The sequence below is a fragment of the Haliaeetus leucocephalus genome, unplaced genomic scaffold, assembly GCF_000737465.1.
Source record: "Haliaeetus leucocephalus isolate CR32 unplaced genomic scaffold, Haliaeetus_leucocephalus-4.0 Scaffold536, whole genome shotgun sequence".
NCBI lineage: Eukaryota > Metazoa > Chordata > Aves > Accipitriformes > Accipitridae > Haliaeetus > Haliaeetus leucocephalus.
In genome coordinates this window covers 3,567,106-3,585,939 of record NW_010972972.1, presented here as the reverse complement: position 1 = coordinate 3,585,939, position 18,834 = coordinate 3,567,106, and the positions used below count along the sequence as shown (strand labels likewise).

General features: G+C 44.0%; 1 protein-coding gene across 1 annotated transcript in view; it reads right to left on the bottom strand.

Annotated features, from left to right (window-relative positions):
* TENM4 (teneurin transmembrane protein 4) overlaps positions 1 to 18,834 on the bottom strand; it is a 348,544-nt gene that overhangs the window by 105,768 nt on the left and 223,942 nt on the right. The window contains exons 13-14 of the mRNA XM_010576571.1: positions 15,164 to 15,190; positions 7,397 to 7,543 (exon numbers count right to left, since the gene is read on the bottom strand). Of these exons, the coding sequence (XP_010574873.1) occupies positions 7,397 to 7,543; positions 15,164 to 15,190 (174 nt within the window). The remainder of the gene's footprint in view (positions 1 to 7,396; positions 7,544 to 15,163; positions 15,191 to 18,834) is intronic.

The window sequence follows — 18,834 nt, the reverse complement described above, 5'->3', positions numbered from 1 at the left end:
TCCCTCATTTCAGCAGACAATGGTAGGTTTCTTTTGACACAGAGGACACTTTCATGGTTTCTTTCTGAATCTATTAATCAAAGGCATTTCATTAAGGACTAGTCAAAAGTACCAGGAACTCTCCCAGGCTGTGAAGACAACCCACAGACACTGCTAGACCATCCGTTCACAGCACATCATCCTCTGTAATGGCACAACCAACACTGCTTCTGGACGCTGTAATACACGGGTTCACACCGCTCTCCGGACGGCCCCAGCGCTAACGACCGGCAGCAGGTGATACCCAAGTGTTACCGTCCAACACAGAATCAGCAAAGAGCTGAAACCTGAAAATGTGAACTGGTCATTTTGTTCTCTTACTTGAGGAAAGGTTGATTAACAGTCGTCATAAAACAGGGGAATGGAAGCTGGATGATTTATAACAAATTATACCAGCTAGCCAATCTTTTCAGGTACAGCAGACTTTCTCATCTTTTTAGCAGTGCTCTGTGGTTCCTTCAAGATGACCCTGTTGTTTGACTGGATCTATCTGTGACGGTAAATGCTAATTTATGATGGCTGTTTTCCCAGGTGTGTTCAGATCTCAACACTTCCCTTCATAAATGTAGCTAGCACATTAATGCATCATTTTTTATGGTTTTGAGGAAGCAGACAGCTCCCACACCATGCCCCAGAGACAATCTTCTCGTGCTATAAAAGTCTTGCAGGCATGAAGTAAAGGTACATAACAGTGTGCAAAAAGAAAAAGAAAATACCAGAAAGCACCCCACCACCTTGTCTGCAGCTCAAGCATTTGCAAATACAAAAGTTTGCGTTCTGGGCTTCTCCTGGATTCTTTGCAACTCCCTTTACAACCCTGCCGCTACCTTCAGGTGTAACCCTACGTACTGGCAAAGAGCAATGCAGACTCCTGCCAGCTCTCTAACGCGTTACTTGGCATGTGGTGGACAGATGGTGGACACATGGGTGTTAAGAAGGTCAGCACACAATGCCAAAATTTCTCTTGCCAAAGAATTTGAAATGCTGCTGTCCCAAAGCATTACGCAAGTCTCCACCTTACTACAAGCACTACCTGATCCTTGAATGGGGCCAGCAAGTCACGAAGCATTACTCTGTGGAGTTGCACCGATGGGCTATGGTACAGTTAAACAAACAGCAGTGATTTGCCTCAGAGACCCCACTGCTGTACCACATCGTCCCTGAACCAGGAGTTGATTTCTAGTGGCAGCAATAACTAATACTCCGGGCTGCAAGGAACGGCAAAAATCCCGTGCGCGGTGGCTTGGTGGCTCTGACCTGCTCACTGCTCCAGGGTTGGAAGACTAAGGCAACTTTTAGTTGTTCTGGCCCATGAGGATAGAGGGAAGGAAAGCATAAGGATGGCTCCACCTGCTAGCTCTTGTGTAGCATCTGGTGGAGCACAGACTGAACTTGCAAAGGCAAAATGGGGCCACACGTACACTGGAACCCTGTGTTCGTGCGAGGCTAAATGCATTGCATGTAGCTGTCACGAATGAGACATAAACTGAGGGGCAGAAGCTTCGCTACTACGATTCTTGCAGAAAAAGAGAACAGGATGGTTTATTTTCTTCACTCCCAAAGGAAGGCCATTGACCAGGTGACATGTAAGAAAAATGAAGTTGCTATACTTCTGTTTTGGGTTTGTGTGGCGGGGATTTTTGGGTATCGGGGCAAGGTTGGCAGGGCTGGAAGCTGCTGGAAGCTTCCCCGGCTCCCGCCGGACCCGCCGCCGGCCCAGGCCGAGCCCGTCAGCGATGGCGGTTGCGCCTCTGGGAGAGCGGAGTGAAGGAGGGGAACCTGCAGCGGAGAGGGGAGTGGGGTGTGAGAGGAACCCCCATGCAGACATGGAGGGGAGTGGGGTGTGAGAGGAACCCCTGTGCAGACATGGAGGGGAGTGGGGTGTGAGAGGAACCCCCGTGCAGACATGGGGGGCAGTGGGGTGTGAGAGGAACCCCCGTGCAGACATGGAGGGGAGTGGGGTGTGACAGGAACCCCCGTGCAGACATGGAGGTCAGGGAGGAAGGAGGGGAGTGGGGTGTGAGAGGAACCCCCGTGCAGACATGGGGGGCAGTGGGGTGTGAGAGGAACCCCCGTGCAGACATGGAGGGGAGTGGGGTGTGAGAGGAACCCCCCTGCAGACATGGAGGTCAGGGAGGAGGAGGGGAGTGGGGTGTGAGAGGAACCCCCGTGCAGACATGGGGGGCAGTGAGGAAGAAGGGGAGGAGGAGGAGGAGGAGGGGATGCCCCCGCTGCCCGCCGTGAGGCGGCAGGCTGTCCCCCCCCAGCCCATGGAGGGGAGCGGGGGAGCAGACGCCCACCTGCAGCCCGGGGAGAGAGGAGCCCACGGCGGAGCAGGGGGATGGATGCCCCCCAAGATGGCCGGGACTCCATGGGAAAGCCCACACTGGAGCAGGCTGTACCTGAAGGACTGCAGCCCATCAAAAGGACCCACGCTGGAGAAGTTCATGAAAGACTGTGTCCCGTGGGATGGACCCCACACTGGAGCAGGGGACAAGTGTGGAGTCCTCCTCCCCCTGAGGAGGAAGGAGCGGCAGAGACAGCGTGTGGCGAGCTGAGCCCAACCCCTATTCTCCATCCCCTTGCACCGCTGAGGTGGGAGGTAGAGAAAACTGGGAGTAAAGTTAAGCCTGGGAAGAAGGGAGGGCTGGGGGGAAGGTGTTCTGCGGTTTGGGTTTATTTCTCATTATCCTTGTTTTTATTTGATGGGTAGTAAATTAAATTGATTTTGTTTTTTCCCCAAGTTGAGCCTGTCTTTTGCCCATGACCCTAAGCAGTGAGTGATCCCTCCCTGTCCTTGTCTCGACCCACGAGTCTGCCTCTATATTTTCTCCTCATCCCACCGGGGCCATGGGGAGGAGTGAGCAAGTGGCTGCTGGGTGCTTTGTTACTGGCTGGGCTGAAACCACGACAACTTCTATGTAATGGTGTGCAATATATGTTAGGACTGGCCAGCATTATTTGACTGGGAAGATTGTCTATCATCTATCTGCCTATCAATCCATCTGTCTATCTATCTATTTAAATTAGCCTGCAGTAATCACTAACACAAGCCTTTGGAAGTGTTTATATCTGGAAGAGGCAGCAGAGAACACCACACAACTGAAAATCTCTAAGGAATATGAAGGGTTAGATAATATTAGGAATATTTATATCCCAGATATATTTTTCATCTGGGAAAGACTCTTGCTTTTCACAAGTAAAGTAGACTGACTTTGCGCAGAGTTCAGCAGCTGTTTAGCAACTGGAATTGTTCAAAGCAAGAAATGAAGGATGCAGTCAGTTCCACTTGCCGGAGAAACAGCAAGCTTTACTCTATCTGGAAGACTTGGCTACTCTGGAAAAGTCCAAAACAATAACAAATGCCCTCAAGTGAAGTTACTGTGTTGATCAGACAGAACTTTTAGGCCGAAAGAGCAATTTAGTTTGATATCTGTAATTCTCTCATGGTTTCAGGACAGTGCAATGTATCCAGACAGTGAAATGGGGAATTGACCAACTCTCTTGCTCTCTATATGGACGGAGTCACACAGTTAGATGATTTCTCTGGAGCAAAGATGGTTAACACAGCTTTGCTGCCCAATAGCATATCTGTGAGATGATTGTGAAGAATATCCTCTCCTCTTCCCACCCTTTTTTCCTGTACACTCTGTTCCTAACGAAGGAGTCTACAAAAGCAACGGAGCCCATATTTAACCTATGGAATATCAGCCTCTTCTCAAGGCTTTGTCAAATGACATTAACTCCACTTCTAGGACTTGTCACAGAAGATAACTTCCTTGGTCTTTTAAACCTTCAAACTTCTTATTCTTCAAGCACATGACAAAGCACTCAGTGTGGGGTGAGACAGGACTACTCTCAGGTAGTGTTTGCAGCCATGAATTAAAGAGGTTATTTTCTGCCTAAGAGAGGCAAGAACCACTTTTCTCAGCTTGTTTTAAGGAAACACCTCCTGTTTGTTGTAATACAGGTGGCCTCTTAGGTCATATGTGCAAAATCCTAGCCTTCTACCCAGCTTGTTAAAGCTCTGTCACCGCGCTGTTTTCCCTTGACTAATACTGGATGACCGCCTGCTCTCAGTTACTTGCTACAATTCCTTTCAACTTGATGGGCTTTCTGTTTAAAAGTGTAAATAAAGTGGACCTGGGTGTGAAACCTAAGTGCTAGCTTTGACAAATGACACTCCTGTGTGGAAAGGGGACTGCTCTCCGAGACACCCTTTTTCTAACCTGAACAGGGATTACATTTCACCGAGTCTCTCTCTGAGTGACTTCTGCTTAGCTTGTTATTGTTTATCTGAACAGCCTCCAGATTTAAGAGGCAAACACACCCTGTAATTTGGTACCCATCTCCCTCGGGGTATGATTAGGCTGGGATCTGATGGAAAAGATTCTGACTTCAGCTCCATTATCCTGAGGAATTTCCGGCTGCAGGGATCTTGATTAGCAGACACTCGATACCACAGCACGGGAACCAGCTTCCGATGAGCTTAGGCAGAGTGAACCCCCCCAGTAGCGTGAATGGCCCCACCGTGGTGTCTCAGCTTCGAGAGATGCTGCTCTGAGCAGAAAGTGACTCAAAGGGCAGCGGTCACCAACCAAAAGTAGGCACCTATGAGGTGATATCTGAAATAGCTTAGAGACATGATGCTCTAACTCTATTTCTCTCTGCTGATGGTACCCACGTTGCCTAACTAACTCAGATGTTTGATTTCTAAAGCTTCATGAAAGGACTACCATCTCCATTGCCTACATTCATGTGCATATGAAGACAAATGCAGCGATAGCCCTGAAATCCTTTACGGTGAACCAAAATAAACTACCTTTCTCCAGCCCTGAGCATGCATCACTCCAGAGACCATGATAGGATCCCAAAAGAGGTAGAAGCCATAGTGCTCATACACATACTACATGCTCTTTCAAGAGGTATAATGTTTGTGGTGACAAAGTGGCTGCATCAAATACGGGCTCAATTCTGCTTCTAAACACGGGTGCCTAATGTCATTTGAGTTGCCTTTGGGTATCTGAGAAATCCAAAGGTGGCTGTCACATATGAAAGATATATATGTGCTCTACTGGAGATCCAAGCTATTGTGAAGGGGAAGCCAGAAGCCAGCTGGGGTACTCTAGGATGTCTCCGATGGTGCTGGACAAAAGGCAACAGACATTAAGTTGGAACATGGAAAATTATGATTAGATATTAGGAGAAGAACATTTAATATAAGGATGGTCATATAGTGGAGCAGGTTGCCCAGAGACCTGGAATCTCCATCCTTGGAGGTGTTCAAGAGTTGACTTGACACAGCCTTGAGCAACCTGATGTAATTAGAACTGCTTTGAGCAGGGGGCTGAACTAGACAACTGCTGGAAGTCTCTTCCAACCTAGATTATTCTACGGATATTCTACAAATGTCTCCAGCTGTCTTGCTATAGAAATCAGCATAAAAACTAGGAAACATGTCCAGAATCAGCCTTTCTTCACAAGTCCATGTAACTATATTCAAATCCCTGTGCTAAACAAGGAACTCGGGCTTCAAAGCAGAAGTGCCTCACCACTGCTGATGCCCCTACATCTCAGGGGTTGAAATTCTAGATTTGAGCCCACAAATAGAAATGATACATAAAAATGTATAAAAAGTCAAGAAGGTAAACATATTCCACTGTTCCACTTTCCAGCTGAGGAGAGTCCTTAGCAGTAATGTAGCAAAATCAAAGGAATAGCATAGTGTATGACATGGATTATCTGTAAACTGTAATACACAGCATGTACATGTATTTTTTTTTTTTAGTGTACCATGAGTAAAGTCAACACTCATTTGTGGGCTCTGACACATGAATAGTCTGTCACAAGGCAATATGTTACAGCCTATCGGTTGCTCTGCTCTAGCTGTGTACACCACTGCTCCACACAAGTTCACCAAATGCAAGTTAGCAGCTGATGCGCACTAACTTGTAAACATGTCGATGCCAATTGTCTCTCCTGTCTACATCTGCTGTCCTGCAGGCTAGCAAGGTGACAAACGGCTTGTTTCAAGGTGAGGGTAACCCAGTTACAAGGTTAGCACCTTGAACCAGGAGATATGAGGAGATGGTGTTCCACCAACCTGCTCAGAGTCTGGTTATGCTCTTTTTGATGTTATACAGATGTAGTCTGCATTGTATGTTAGGTTGGATTACTCCTTCTTCCCTCTCTCTCTTTCTAAAAACTTCACAGGGTTTTTGTTAGTTATTTTTTTCCATGGAAACTGGGATTATCCTTGGCTCTATTTACCGTATTTTTACACATCTGATGTGATGAACTTTACTGCTGCCCTGTGTCAGCTGTAAATAGGAAAGATGAGTACAGTGATATTCAGTTTCATGTGAGGCAAAAAGTGACCTTGGTTTTACAGCGTGTACTCTTTGTATGGCGCTCCAATTTTTCCCATCTTTTCTAAAGGGATAATTTGGTCCATTTGCCATGCCAGATGTGCAGAAGTATTTTAAATATTCAATCAGAATCCCAGTTGCTGTGAAGCAGATAATCACAGTCTTGGCTTGGCTATTTTTATTTTTTTTTTAACTGTACTGTTCTTGTGAATACGATAAAACAGAGGCTTGCAAAATGCAGTCTCCACTTCACAGTCTGGGTCCTGGCCCAGACTTGTGGTTTACAAAGCCTTTTGCTGAGTGACAACAAAACAAATTATGCAGTCTCCCTGATGCCTTAAATTTAATATCTCATCTCCTGCCCTCTAATTCAAACCTTCACACTGCACCGGGGTTTCCTTTGTAATGAGATAACTCTGAATATTAAGTTTGCATTACGCAGAGCTATTATTCACATGCCTGACATCATTACATATGGAACTGTAATCAATAAAACATGGTTTGAGAGGGACTGGATGGCTTGTGGGCATGGGGCTCAGTCACCGAAGCCTCTAAGTTTCTGCAGAACATCCATCCCAAGTCAGCGGTGACCTACCAGAGAGCCTCGATGAAAACCTCAGGCAGTGAGGCCAAAGTTCGAACAGTCAGGGGCATTTGCTGCCTGAGGTGGTCCCATCGTGTCACTGCTGAGCGACCCGGCTGGGGTGGAATGATGGGAGTGCATAGCCTCTGCCTGCTCCCTGGTATATGGACTTGATTTGAGGATAAACAAACCTCCCCCTTCAGGCCTGGCACCCCAAGTCCAAATCCATTTCATTTGGATTCAAATCCACTCTGGCTGAGTCAGCCTGGCAGGCTTCACTATCTGTTCTCCACCAGCTGTCAAAACCCAGTCATCTGCCCTGCAGAATCAAGCCCAGCTGACTGTTCGCTGTGCAAGGCTTATAGGCTCTGCAAAGCCTGACATATCACACGTGCTGATGTCCTACCTCCGTCGTTGTCTTTCCCATCGCCGCATGCCGTCTCCATGGAAGTATCGCAGCCCGCTCCTCTCCAGCCCAGCTGGCAGACGCAGTGCCAGCCGTTCATGTCCAGAGTGCATCTGCCGTTGCCGTTACACAAGCCAGGGCATCCCTCTGCAAGGCAAACAGCCACACATTCAAATGCACTGGAGAGACAAAGCAACGCAGCCTGGAAAAGGGCTAATTAAACAGCTTTTTCCCCTTTGCCTTCGGTTTATTTCTCCACTCCCACTTGGTGTCTTCCCACCTGGAGTGAACTGCCCCAGTTCGGTATCAGGATGGTGGTGACCACTTAATGGGCTGCTGTCTCCCAGGAGGTCCTCACAGCACAGCCTCACTAATTGGATCGAGGGAATGGTGGGCTTTGGGGAGGCAATGAGATTTTCCTGCTTCGTTGGTTGTAAAACTCACCCTGCCCTCCGAGTATCTCAAAGCCTTTGCTTTGTAAGACCAAGATTTGGGGTTACCTAAATTGTGTGTGGGGTTAAAGTACCTAACACCCAGCGGGATAAAGCAGCTGGATTTTAGCAATACTGAGACCCCAGACTGGTAAGCAGTCAAAGCTGGCTGGAAAGAGAAGGCGCTTCCTATGTTAGAAAATATTTGGAGAGCACCTAATTTCTCTACTGTAGTCATTTTGGATGGAATTTCTCTCATTGGGTTACAATTCATCTATAATGGAGATACCTTCAACTCTCTCTGTAGTCAGCAAAGACTGTCCCATGGCATAAATCCCCTCGTGTGTGTTAGACGCTCATACTGATGATACAGAGAGCCCAGCACAGAGGCAGGCATTTCTTTTATAGGCGATAAAACTTAGGGGGAGATGAATACCAAGCTCCCAGTCTGCTCACTAGGGTTTGATTTTCTCATCTGATGACCTCCTGCTGAGATTTCCATCCTTTTTGTCCTCCCCCCCAAGAAAACAGTAGAGTAATTTCCACAGTAAGCAGCAGTGTGAGGGACGCTGCTTCGCTTGTACAGTTCTGGGGGCTTTTTACCTGCAGAGCTCAAAAATCTTTACCAAGAAGCTGTCAGAAATGTAAGACACATTTTACAGCTTAGGAAACTGAAGTACAAGGGACTGAAGTTACTGTCAAGGTCACTCAGCAGGGCTGATTATACCAGCAACACAACTCAGCCTTCCGAAGCCCTGTTTTAAGGCCCTCTCTATTTATACATGTGTTGTGCAATCCTGCCACTTATTTTGAGTTTCTTCAGGCCCTCAGCTTTGCAAGACAGGTTTGTTTGTGAAACTGTGCAAACAACACCGACTTATCTTGTCCTAAAGGGTTACAACACGATGGCAAAGAGTACTGAGAGGTATGTGTCATTGCAGCGTCTAGCTGACCGCGTGATGCACGAGGGTCTGCTCAAGAAGTGCTGAGACAGCATGTAGAGCACACCACATCATCATGAGTCTGGGGAAATGTAGTTCAGAAGTGCCTTTTAACTAAAGAATTGTTTCATGGTGAACTTAACATCTTTTCTACGATTGTTTTTCTAACAAGTGACAGATTTACAGGGACCAAATGGAAAAAGGAACAAAAGTGGTAAGGAATAGCCTTTTAAAAGGATCTTAAATAAATTTTTCATTTACAAACATATTTTTTGTATTTCAGTCTTTTCAAATGTGTATTCAGTGGGGGGATGTAATGTGTCTGTGTATGTGTAAGCATGCTTGTGTGTGTGTGTATTTTGATATTTATACACTGTATTAGTAATTATATACTACAGAAGGGCTATTTATAGGCAAGACTACTTGAAATTCTCCATTTTAATATCCTGTGTACAGTTACTTACAACAGTGCCAAACTTTTAACCATTTAATCTGATTTTTTTTCCATGCTAGAGCTACTTTATGAGTTTGTTCCCTTTACTCCCTTTCAGTACAAGCTGAAAGCATTCAGCTGTTTTGGAGAATACGAGAGGAAGAAGCGTATTACTTGTTAAAATAACCTGCTAAAATTACTTAGCTAGGTAGGTAATCCCACTTTGGAGTAGATAAATTCAGTGTGGATGGGACCATCCTGACGGTACAGATAGGACTTTTCCCCCCTCTTTATAAATCTGCCTAAATTTGTCTAGATGAAAAACCTCTGAAGAAATCTCACTTTCTGTGTATTCTGCATGGGTCCATTAGAGCTTGGCTGGTGCATCATCACTGAGCACACCTCATGTTTTTACTGCTTGGACTTTTTATAACCCATCCTAAGAATTTCTTTTCTCTCCTGGAGTTGCAAAGGCTGAGCAAGAAACTCCTTGCAAAGGTGCTGTGGTGTTGACCTGGACAGGAGTGGAGTGAGAACCAAAAAGAGTTGGGTGATGATTAGTTGAAGACACCATTGTAGAAGGATGAGAGAAGAAGGGCTGGATACCGCTAGATTTTTAACCCAAGAAGTAGTGTTTAATTCCTGGAGCAGACTCTTATTTTCTGCAACGGGAAGAAGATAGGTTTTAGAAGTTTTTGCTGGGAGCTAAAGACAAAAAGTGTCCTGGGTTTCGTTCCAAGCCATGTAGGAACAGATCCAAATCCCAGAAACAGTTTAAGTTAGGACTATGAAGTCTCACATGATGAAAATTCAGAGGGAGAAGAGGGATTCCATTTTATTGTTTTTGTTTCAATTATATTTTGCATTTCCTAATCTTTGGAACAAAGAACTCGAAAGCAAAGATCTGACTATGAGACAGAAAAGATACTGTAGTGATTGATCACTTGCTCTGAGACTGACAAAAGCAAATGATCTTCAGATGTCTCATGTGAGGAGTGTCCAGCAAGTATAAGGAAAATCTAATATGACTGTAAAAATTAGGAGCTCATATGGAACTGCATGTGCTCTACTCTCCCAGGCTTAGGAAAGGGGGAATGTGGAGTGGCAGAAAATAGCTGATACAATTTGAATGAGGCACCTTCTGCATCTGAGGAAATGAGAACAGCTTGCTTTGTCTACTCTAGCACAGCAAAGGCTGAAAAGACCATGATTGTTTTCCACAAATTCATGAAACAGATAAACAGTGAGAAGGGAAAACAGCTATTTAAGCTAAAGAGAATAATGCTGGCATAAGAACAAATGGAAAGAAAAAACCAAGCATGAATAAATTCTGGCTGGAAATTAGAAAGAAAAAAAATAATTTTCCAGGATCAAAGGAATAAAGTTTTGGAGTATCCTCCCAGTAGGACTATTAAGGAGAAGATGCCTCACTACATGTATCCATAAACCTTGGTAAATTTATATAAAGTTTTACACAATGTGGTTGCCCTTGACAGCAGAAGACTGGACTCTAACTGAGGAGACCCTTTTCAGTCCTATGTCTTTGCGGTTTTTGTGCGATTCATTGTCTATATGAAATGTGTTTGAGAGTATTTGAATGGACTTTCAGGATTTCCTCTGAATCTTCTTAATCTGGACCCAGAGAAACTAAGTCAAGCATCTTGGAAAGCAGACAGAGGAAAAGCATCAGTCAAGAGAGGAGAGACAGCAGAGAGAGAGTATTTCATGAGATTATGCTGTCCCAAAGTATCTATTCCTCTTCTTGACTATTAAGGGAATCCAGGGTGACTAGATGAGATATAAGCATCTATGCTGTAGATAACTAAAGTCAGCTAACTCCCACCTGTAATTTCATACTCCACTGTCTTGGCATCTTTCAAGTCTAGAAAATAAGTTTACCCCTCCCCACCAAGGAAAGAGTCGTCTCTGGTTCCTAGTGAGATAAATCTCTTCCAAGGAGTCAGCGAGAACTGTTTCCTAATGAGATAAACTCTTCTTCACAGATTCATGAACATAAAAATTTTCAGATCTTAACCATTACATTACAAGATACAGCAAAGTATCAGTGCCGTGAGGATTAAATTATACCTCTGCTGTGCCATGGGTTTGGTAGGAGAGCAGACAGTCTTCAGAAGTCGTGAAAAAGGAAACCATTAATAGAAAACAACGCAAACAGCAGCTGTCAGAGGGCTCGTCCCTTCAGAAACTTAGAAGATAACACGGATGTGTAGGCCAATATATCTAGGAGAATTGACCTATAAGTAGTACCATTTCTAAACTGGTTCACTGCATAAAGACTTGACCACCACTAACACTACAGAGATAGCAACATACAGTATTCCTCATTCACAAACAGTGCACTTCAAAGCACTTGACGAAAAGATGATACAAATAAACTTTATCCTCTCCTTTCCCCCATGCTGGGGAATAAAGCAAAAAGATCACCTTGTCTCCAGAGTGCTTCTGAATATCAACACAGCGGGATGGCTTAATCCTCACAGATTTACACCACCATAATCTTGTAGCTCTGATTTCTCATAGCTAGAGTCACTAATGGTCCATTATTCCTGTTTGTGTTTGTTAACTGTATTTGGGTGACTAAGAGAATTAAGTATATGATTAGGGCTTTTTGAGGTGGTGGTGGGAAACCCTTTATGCGAGTTTCGAACTGAAGCACATTAAAGCGCTGCTGAAAGATGATGATACTCTGGGACATTCACAAAGATGTCAGGTCTGCCATGCAAGAGACAGTACAGACCAGGGAAGCAATATAAAATGTGGACTAATTTTGAACTAGACAAGAAAAAGAGTATCAGAGTCAGAGGAAACTGTCACCAGAGTAAGAAATTATCCTGCTATTTTAAGATTGTTGGTCAAATAATCTGCTCGTAATGATCTGTACAGTTAAGGCCTTCTCTAATTAGTCCAATTATAAACAATGTTCAATGGGATTTTTCTTCAAGCCAAGCCTCATTGCCACTTGAAATTGGACTTAAAAGATCAGGCTATTATCTGTCCTCCATTGTCAGTAGGAAAGCACTGATGGATGTTCTAGCAAGTGCCAATAGACAGTGGCTGAGCTCTGAAATGAGTAGGACATGGCTGAATGCAACATGTGAGGATGCAAACACCTGGAGCCTGAGAGAACAACAAACAGTAAGTGACCTGCAGAAGTTCTGCAGGACTGAAGGGGAGGAGCAAAGCAGGAGCTGATCCCTGCAAATTATGAGAAACCCAGTAAAGTGGCCTGGAAGCCACTAAACTCTTAAACTACCACCATGATATTTTGTGATGGTGGGTATCCAGAAACCCTTAATCAGATGCATCCTGTAAAATGAAGATTAAAACGTTATTTGCTAGAGCTCCTAGTGCTTATAACTGTAAAAATGAGGGAATTGGCTGTGGTCAGACCTTGGGTTCTCACTGCTTCTCAGACTTCAGGAGCAGCCCAAAGAAGTCACCTTGCAGCCAGCCCCGAATTCAAATGTTGTTCAGCATCTTTACATTTCAGACTAGCTGTTTATATGCCTCACTACAGTGTTAATGTGGTTATTTTTTAAGAGCGAGAATTGATAACCAACAATAGAAATTAATTATGTTGATATACCATCAGCTCCAACGGTATTCTGGATGGAGATGCTCTCTCTGAAAGCTGCACCTCTTTAATAGTAGGCACCACTTTTCATTTTAAGCATTACCAGTGTTAATTAGGCCTTAGTTTAGAAGATTCCACTCCAATTCTAGTTAGAGCTTCCTGGTTTAATCATGCTGATGTTTTATATTGAAACTTGCCCTCCAATTTAGAAACAATTCTACGTCTTCTCTGACTTATTGGTTTATTGTAAAGCTGTAGGAAAGATTCAGCAGTAAATCAGGCTCACCCTTGACAACACAGGATTACTGGGAAGGGATTTCAACCAGAAAGATGTTAATAATTAAGAAAGCCAAAAGGGCATGAGTAATTTAGTTTTGAAAAATGCACACCATGTAGTTAGCCAAGTAAAAAACATGTACTTTTAACATTTCAGCTATTGCTAATCTTTGCAAAAGAGGCCATGCATGGTAAGAGACAATCTTTTATTCTTAGTAAGTTGCTTAGCCTGTTACCCACTGAAATACTCACTAAATATAATGTGTCTTTATTCTTGGGCATGAAGGTGAGTCAAAAGGTTATCCAGAGGAAGAATGACAGTTACAGAAGACTTAGTAAAAAAACCTGGGCCACTGAATGCGCAAATCAGTACTAAAGGTCCCTGGACCCTGGCCCTGCAGGTTGATTTCTTGTCTTTTCTGTCCCCTTGGTGCTTATCTGCTACCTTTTGATCCAGCCTTCTCCAATACATGTTGAGATGAAAAGGAGGAGTCCTGGGGTTTTGAAATGCAAAACACTGTGATGTGGAACATTAACAGGAGGTTCTGATCGCAATCCCTAGTGATGGCCTGTACCTTCCTCGAAGGATGCCACCACTATTACTTCATAAGGGCACAACAAGTGACCCTCTTTCCTTCATCTAAGAAGGATAATATATTTTTTTCTCCTAATTTAATTAAAGTCAAGTACGTTTTACTGATGCTAAGCAACAAGAGAAAACTAACTACCACTCAACAATCCACTGATCTGTAAACAGGGGTCCAAGGACAGCTACCAGTTGCTGCATTACACTGAAGATGACAGTCTCCTTATTTAAACTGTGGACATTTTCTTATCATTACTATTTGTTTTTCTGTTCAAAGTTTTTCCCTATTTGTGATTGTACCTGAACTTGCCTTTAAGCCTCAACAGAAACAAGAGAGAAACATTAGATTGTAAATTCATCCAGAGAAGTGAAGTCAGTAGGGCAACCGTGTTTCTTGTCACACCACAAGAGCCCTGTATGGCAGAGACTTCATTTTAACTGTTCACCGGGCAAATATTTTGGCATATCTGTCCCTCTTCATCAGCCTCTAACAGCTGCTATTTCTGATTGCTCACAACCTGAAAAGGAGGGTAATGCTATGGAAGAAACTGATTTGTTCAACCTGATTTTTTGGTTTGTTTAACCAGCAAACATATGATGCTGTGTGGTGTCAGCACCGTGTTGCTGTTCGTGTCAAATCAGCCATGTAGAAAGAAATTTGTGTCCAATTCAATCATATTTATTGTCAGATTGTTGTATTTAACTAGATGTGTGCTATTTCAGTATTTTTAGAAAGCTAAGTGCATTGTAGAACTGTCTATTTCTATTTAAAAGTCCTAAATTAATTTAGCTCATTGCTCTGATTAATAAAAAAATGAGATTTTTTTAAGATGGCAGATTACCTCTATTCTGTAACAGTTCAATTCCTTTTCCTCTTCACTGAAGAAAGATCTGGGTCCTAGACTTGCTTTACATTTACAAATAGGAATGTAGGTTTGTATTTTGTTGTAGTGTACATTAATGCCATGTCATTAATTTCAATAGATTTTGCAGATTTATACAACCAGAGGCTTTGTGGTCATAACATTTTTGTATCAAGAAAAAAAAAATAAATCATTACTCAAAGTTCCCATGTAAGACTTTGCAGGCATGGATCAAAAACATGAAGACTCCACACAGAAAGTGCACTCACCTGCTTGTTACAAAACGGATCATAGACATCTAATTACAACACATCACTGTACAGGGCTCCTGGTGTATTCACAGACACTTTTGTTTCCTCCTGACTTGCCTTACCTGGGTCGGAGGTGTGAGGATGAGAGATGATTTGGAGGGGAGGGCAGGGACAAGGGGACGGGTAGGAACACTGATACGATGTTAACACAGGGTCACAGCACTTACGGAGGTATTTCCTACCTAAATGACTGGAAAGTTCACCCTTCCAGACATTAGGGAGCACTTTGGTGACAATGAGGAAGAGATGCAACCTCAACACAGCATGTTCACGGTGCATTTTTTTAAAAGAAACACAAAGACAATAGGAAAAATAGGAAGGAAGAGCATACCTTTCACTACCTTATCCAGATAGTGAGCTTGGGAGATAAAAGACAGGACATTTAAGGTAGGATTGAATAAGTGCATTGCGGCTTACTATGAGACTGTGCAGGTGCTAGAAAGGCAAAGGAGAGTTTGCTGTGATATGAAAAGAAAAACCTTGATTATGAGGAGAGAAAAAAGGAAGAAGGGTGGAGCACAGCCCTCCTCAGTCAAAGAGCTCAAGAAGGCTGTGTTTAGGCATCCAGTCATCTTTGCTCATTAAGATCAGGAAGAGAAACAGGAAAGTTTTATATATATATATTTATATGGTTTTATATATATATATAGGTATATATATCCATAAATATATATATATATATATGGCAGAATATTGTAATGCTCTGCTCATTTGCAACAGTCTACCTCTGTTTTACTGACTGCTTTTCTTTTCATCAGGAAAAACAGAGTCATTTGAAAGTGCTCCACCTCACCTCATTGTCTGATATTTTTCTGCACAGAGGCACAGTTCTGTGACCTTACCAGACTGGGAGAGGCTTTTCCCTAGATCTTCTTAATGGTAATACATTGCATTTATACAGCATCCTCTAGCCCCAGATCAAATTACTTTACAAATATTAAATTAACCTCATGGCAGCTCTACCAGATAGGTAAGTACTAATATACTCATTCCAAGGAGGGCTAGAGAAAAAAAAAAAGTAAGTTATAGGTGTAGTGGGTGCAGTCATGTGCCCAATTCCCATGGAACATTAATTTGGAAAAGCACCTTCTAATTGATTTTCTGGGGTCAAACAGAAAGTTGGTGGCAAAGACATGAGCAGAAGCCAGGAGTCCTGCCTTGGAGAGGCTTTGTGCAAGCCAGCAGGCGGCACTCTCTGTCCTAACAGCAGCTGGTCTTTATTAATAAATAAGAGGCTCTGAGTCTTGCATTTCTCTTTTTCATTACCTGCTTAAACATTATTTCCCTTGTTCTCTTGTCCGCTCCCTGCAATCTCTCTCTCGGCTGTGTCCCAGTACCCTTTTGAAGAGGTTTTTGTTTCGGGTTCGTTCATGCAGACCGCCCACCTGGGAGGTCACAGCCCTTGCAGGAATTATTTTTCCATCCTGTGAAGCTAATGGAACCATTGAAGCACTATTGTAAGTAAGCAGAGAGGGCTGGGAGGATCAGAGCTAACCTAGTGTGGGGCAGTTATGAGGCTTGGGAATGAGATTAACTAATCACCCCGGTGTAGTGGTAGCGATGCTGGAAGCACAATGTCACCATCCGTTAGGACGGTGGCTGAAGCCTGGGAACGCGTCTCTTGGATTTTGACATCCAGAGCAGCCCAACCTGTGAAGTCGAGCAGCAGTCATTGTGCTGATGATGGCACTGGAGGCGGTTGCCAATGCCAACCATATGTCAGTTATGTGTCAATTTTATCTCCTAATTTGAAAAATAATGGGGGCCTTCTATGGGAATATTCCATGGTAGCATGAATCTTTCCTCTCTAAAACTGTATGCTCTCATTCCCATGTTATATTTCTGGCATTAAAATATCATATTATCTACAGATAATCCTGTGGAAACCCTGCGGGCATGTGGGATATGCTGAGGAACTGTGTAGGGACTCAGAAGAAAAGCTACTTTTCTAAGGTGTCCTCTGCACCCAAAGGCACCACACTCGGCTCCGTGTCACCATCCCCTCCTGGAAGCCACTGTCCCTTCCGATCTGCTACAGAGGGAGCTCACGTGAGCACTTTTCAGTCTGAAAGTCCTCTTGTCTCATCAGCCTGAGCTAACCTGAGCATTTCTCTTGGCTCATGGAGAGGGAAGAGAGAAGTGAGAGGTGCTGGGGGCAGGTCCTCAGGCAGGACTTCTTCCCCAGCACACTCTCCCTCTTCATTTTCTAAATACCCTTTTTTCTTTTATCTTCCCTGTGGGGTGAAGTGGACAGAGCCTCAGTGAAATCACTGGAGTTAAACTGAGATCACACGAATTTGAAGGAGAGGAGAAAGTAGCTGTTCATTGCCGAATCAGTGACAGCACAAGTTTACGCCACAGGGGCAGGGAAAAAGACTGTCTTTGAAGTTCAGCTGTGCTTCATATTTACCGTCAAATATGCTGCCAAACTATTTAAGGCCAGATTACCTTCAGCTTGATGCAAAATCATGTCGGAACAAAGCAGCAAGCGTGTCTTTTCCACTGACTGCTATAACCACAGCCTTCTCTTGCCCAAAGGTCCCCATCCCAACCAGGCAGGGTGGGTACCAGAGGGTCAAACGCAGCTCAGCCTCTGCTGCGGGTCCGCCTGAGCGCTGCAGAGAGCGGACTATCATCTGCTCTGTTGGGCTGAAGGCAGCAAGAACCTTCACCAGACACTGGTGGGCTTATTTTATGTTGGGCTGCGTGTGGACTGAGCTGCTTTATGGATTTAAATGGCACAAGTGTTAGAAAGCTGGGGAAAAGAGGCCAGGATCCACCTGTAACGTGCCTTGTCTGGATTCCAGCTGCTCCAGCAGAAACTGAGAGGCACTGATTACAAACCCGGCTATTCAGAACATGTGTGATTATTTATGCAAGAAGGCTGATGAAAGGCAAACTTAAAGGGGCAGATTTCTAAAAAATCAGTTTTGTTAAGTAAAACAAAACCCAACCCGACGGCGCCGTAAGCAGAACCCCGTGTGGGACGGGCTGTCTGCCTGTCTGTCTACGCACTTCTTATTGCATCCATCACCAGTGCATGCCAGGACCAGATTTTCAAAAGGAGATAAGCACGTAGCTTTTGTGGAGATCAATGGGAATTAGGCACTGAGGTGCTTTGAAAATCCTGCTAGGTAGGCTGTTGTGTGTTTGGAGAGCTAACTGCTGGTCCCTCAGCACTCTAGAGACCCTGTAGTATACAAGTGCAGCAACGGAGCTTAAAGTGATGGCTTTGGTCTTGTGTCCAGGCTGTTCAAGGATGATGAACATCCCAACTCCACCACACAGGGAAACCCTCTCTGCCATTGTTTTTCTAAATAACCTTAGTATGAATCAAAGAATTAGGGCTTAATGCTAGTAAAATATCCTACAGAGAGATTCACATATCAGATACAATCTCAGTGCAAGTCCCATGTAGGCAGAGCGAAGTCTCCCTCTGCATCTATGAGGTGGGATGCACAGCACCTGGGGCACTATCCAGGCCATATCATCAACTGTATCAAATTTGAGGCCAGGCTGTTACGGCCCTGGGAAATTTCTGGAGTTGTTTATTAAACCCAGGAAATTTTCTGTGGTGCCACCTGTGAATCAATCCCATCCAGCAGCCTACCGCAGGGCTGAGTTGTAATTTGGCCTTTCAGAGCCCACAGTAAGAAGGTTTATTTCACCTTTAAACTCAACGCTCCTAAAACCCACCATGCTCCCTGGATGTGGTTTGGGCCAGAATAGAAGAGTGTTAAATTCTTGCAATGTTTCTAACTGGAGGCAAATTTGGAATATGCTGGAGATCCCGTCGTAGGAATCTTGCATTGTGGCTGTTGTCATGGTTTTGGTTTTTTGGTTTTTTTTCCTTTAAGAAATCAGCGTAATTGTATTGAACCATTCTCCTGGGTTTCAGGATTCCTGCAGTTATATAATCAACTTTCTGTTCTACTCTTTTGCCTGGATGCTTTAAGTTTGCTGAATTAGGATGATGAATGCAAGCTTCTGCATCAATTTCCT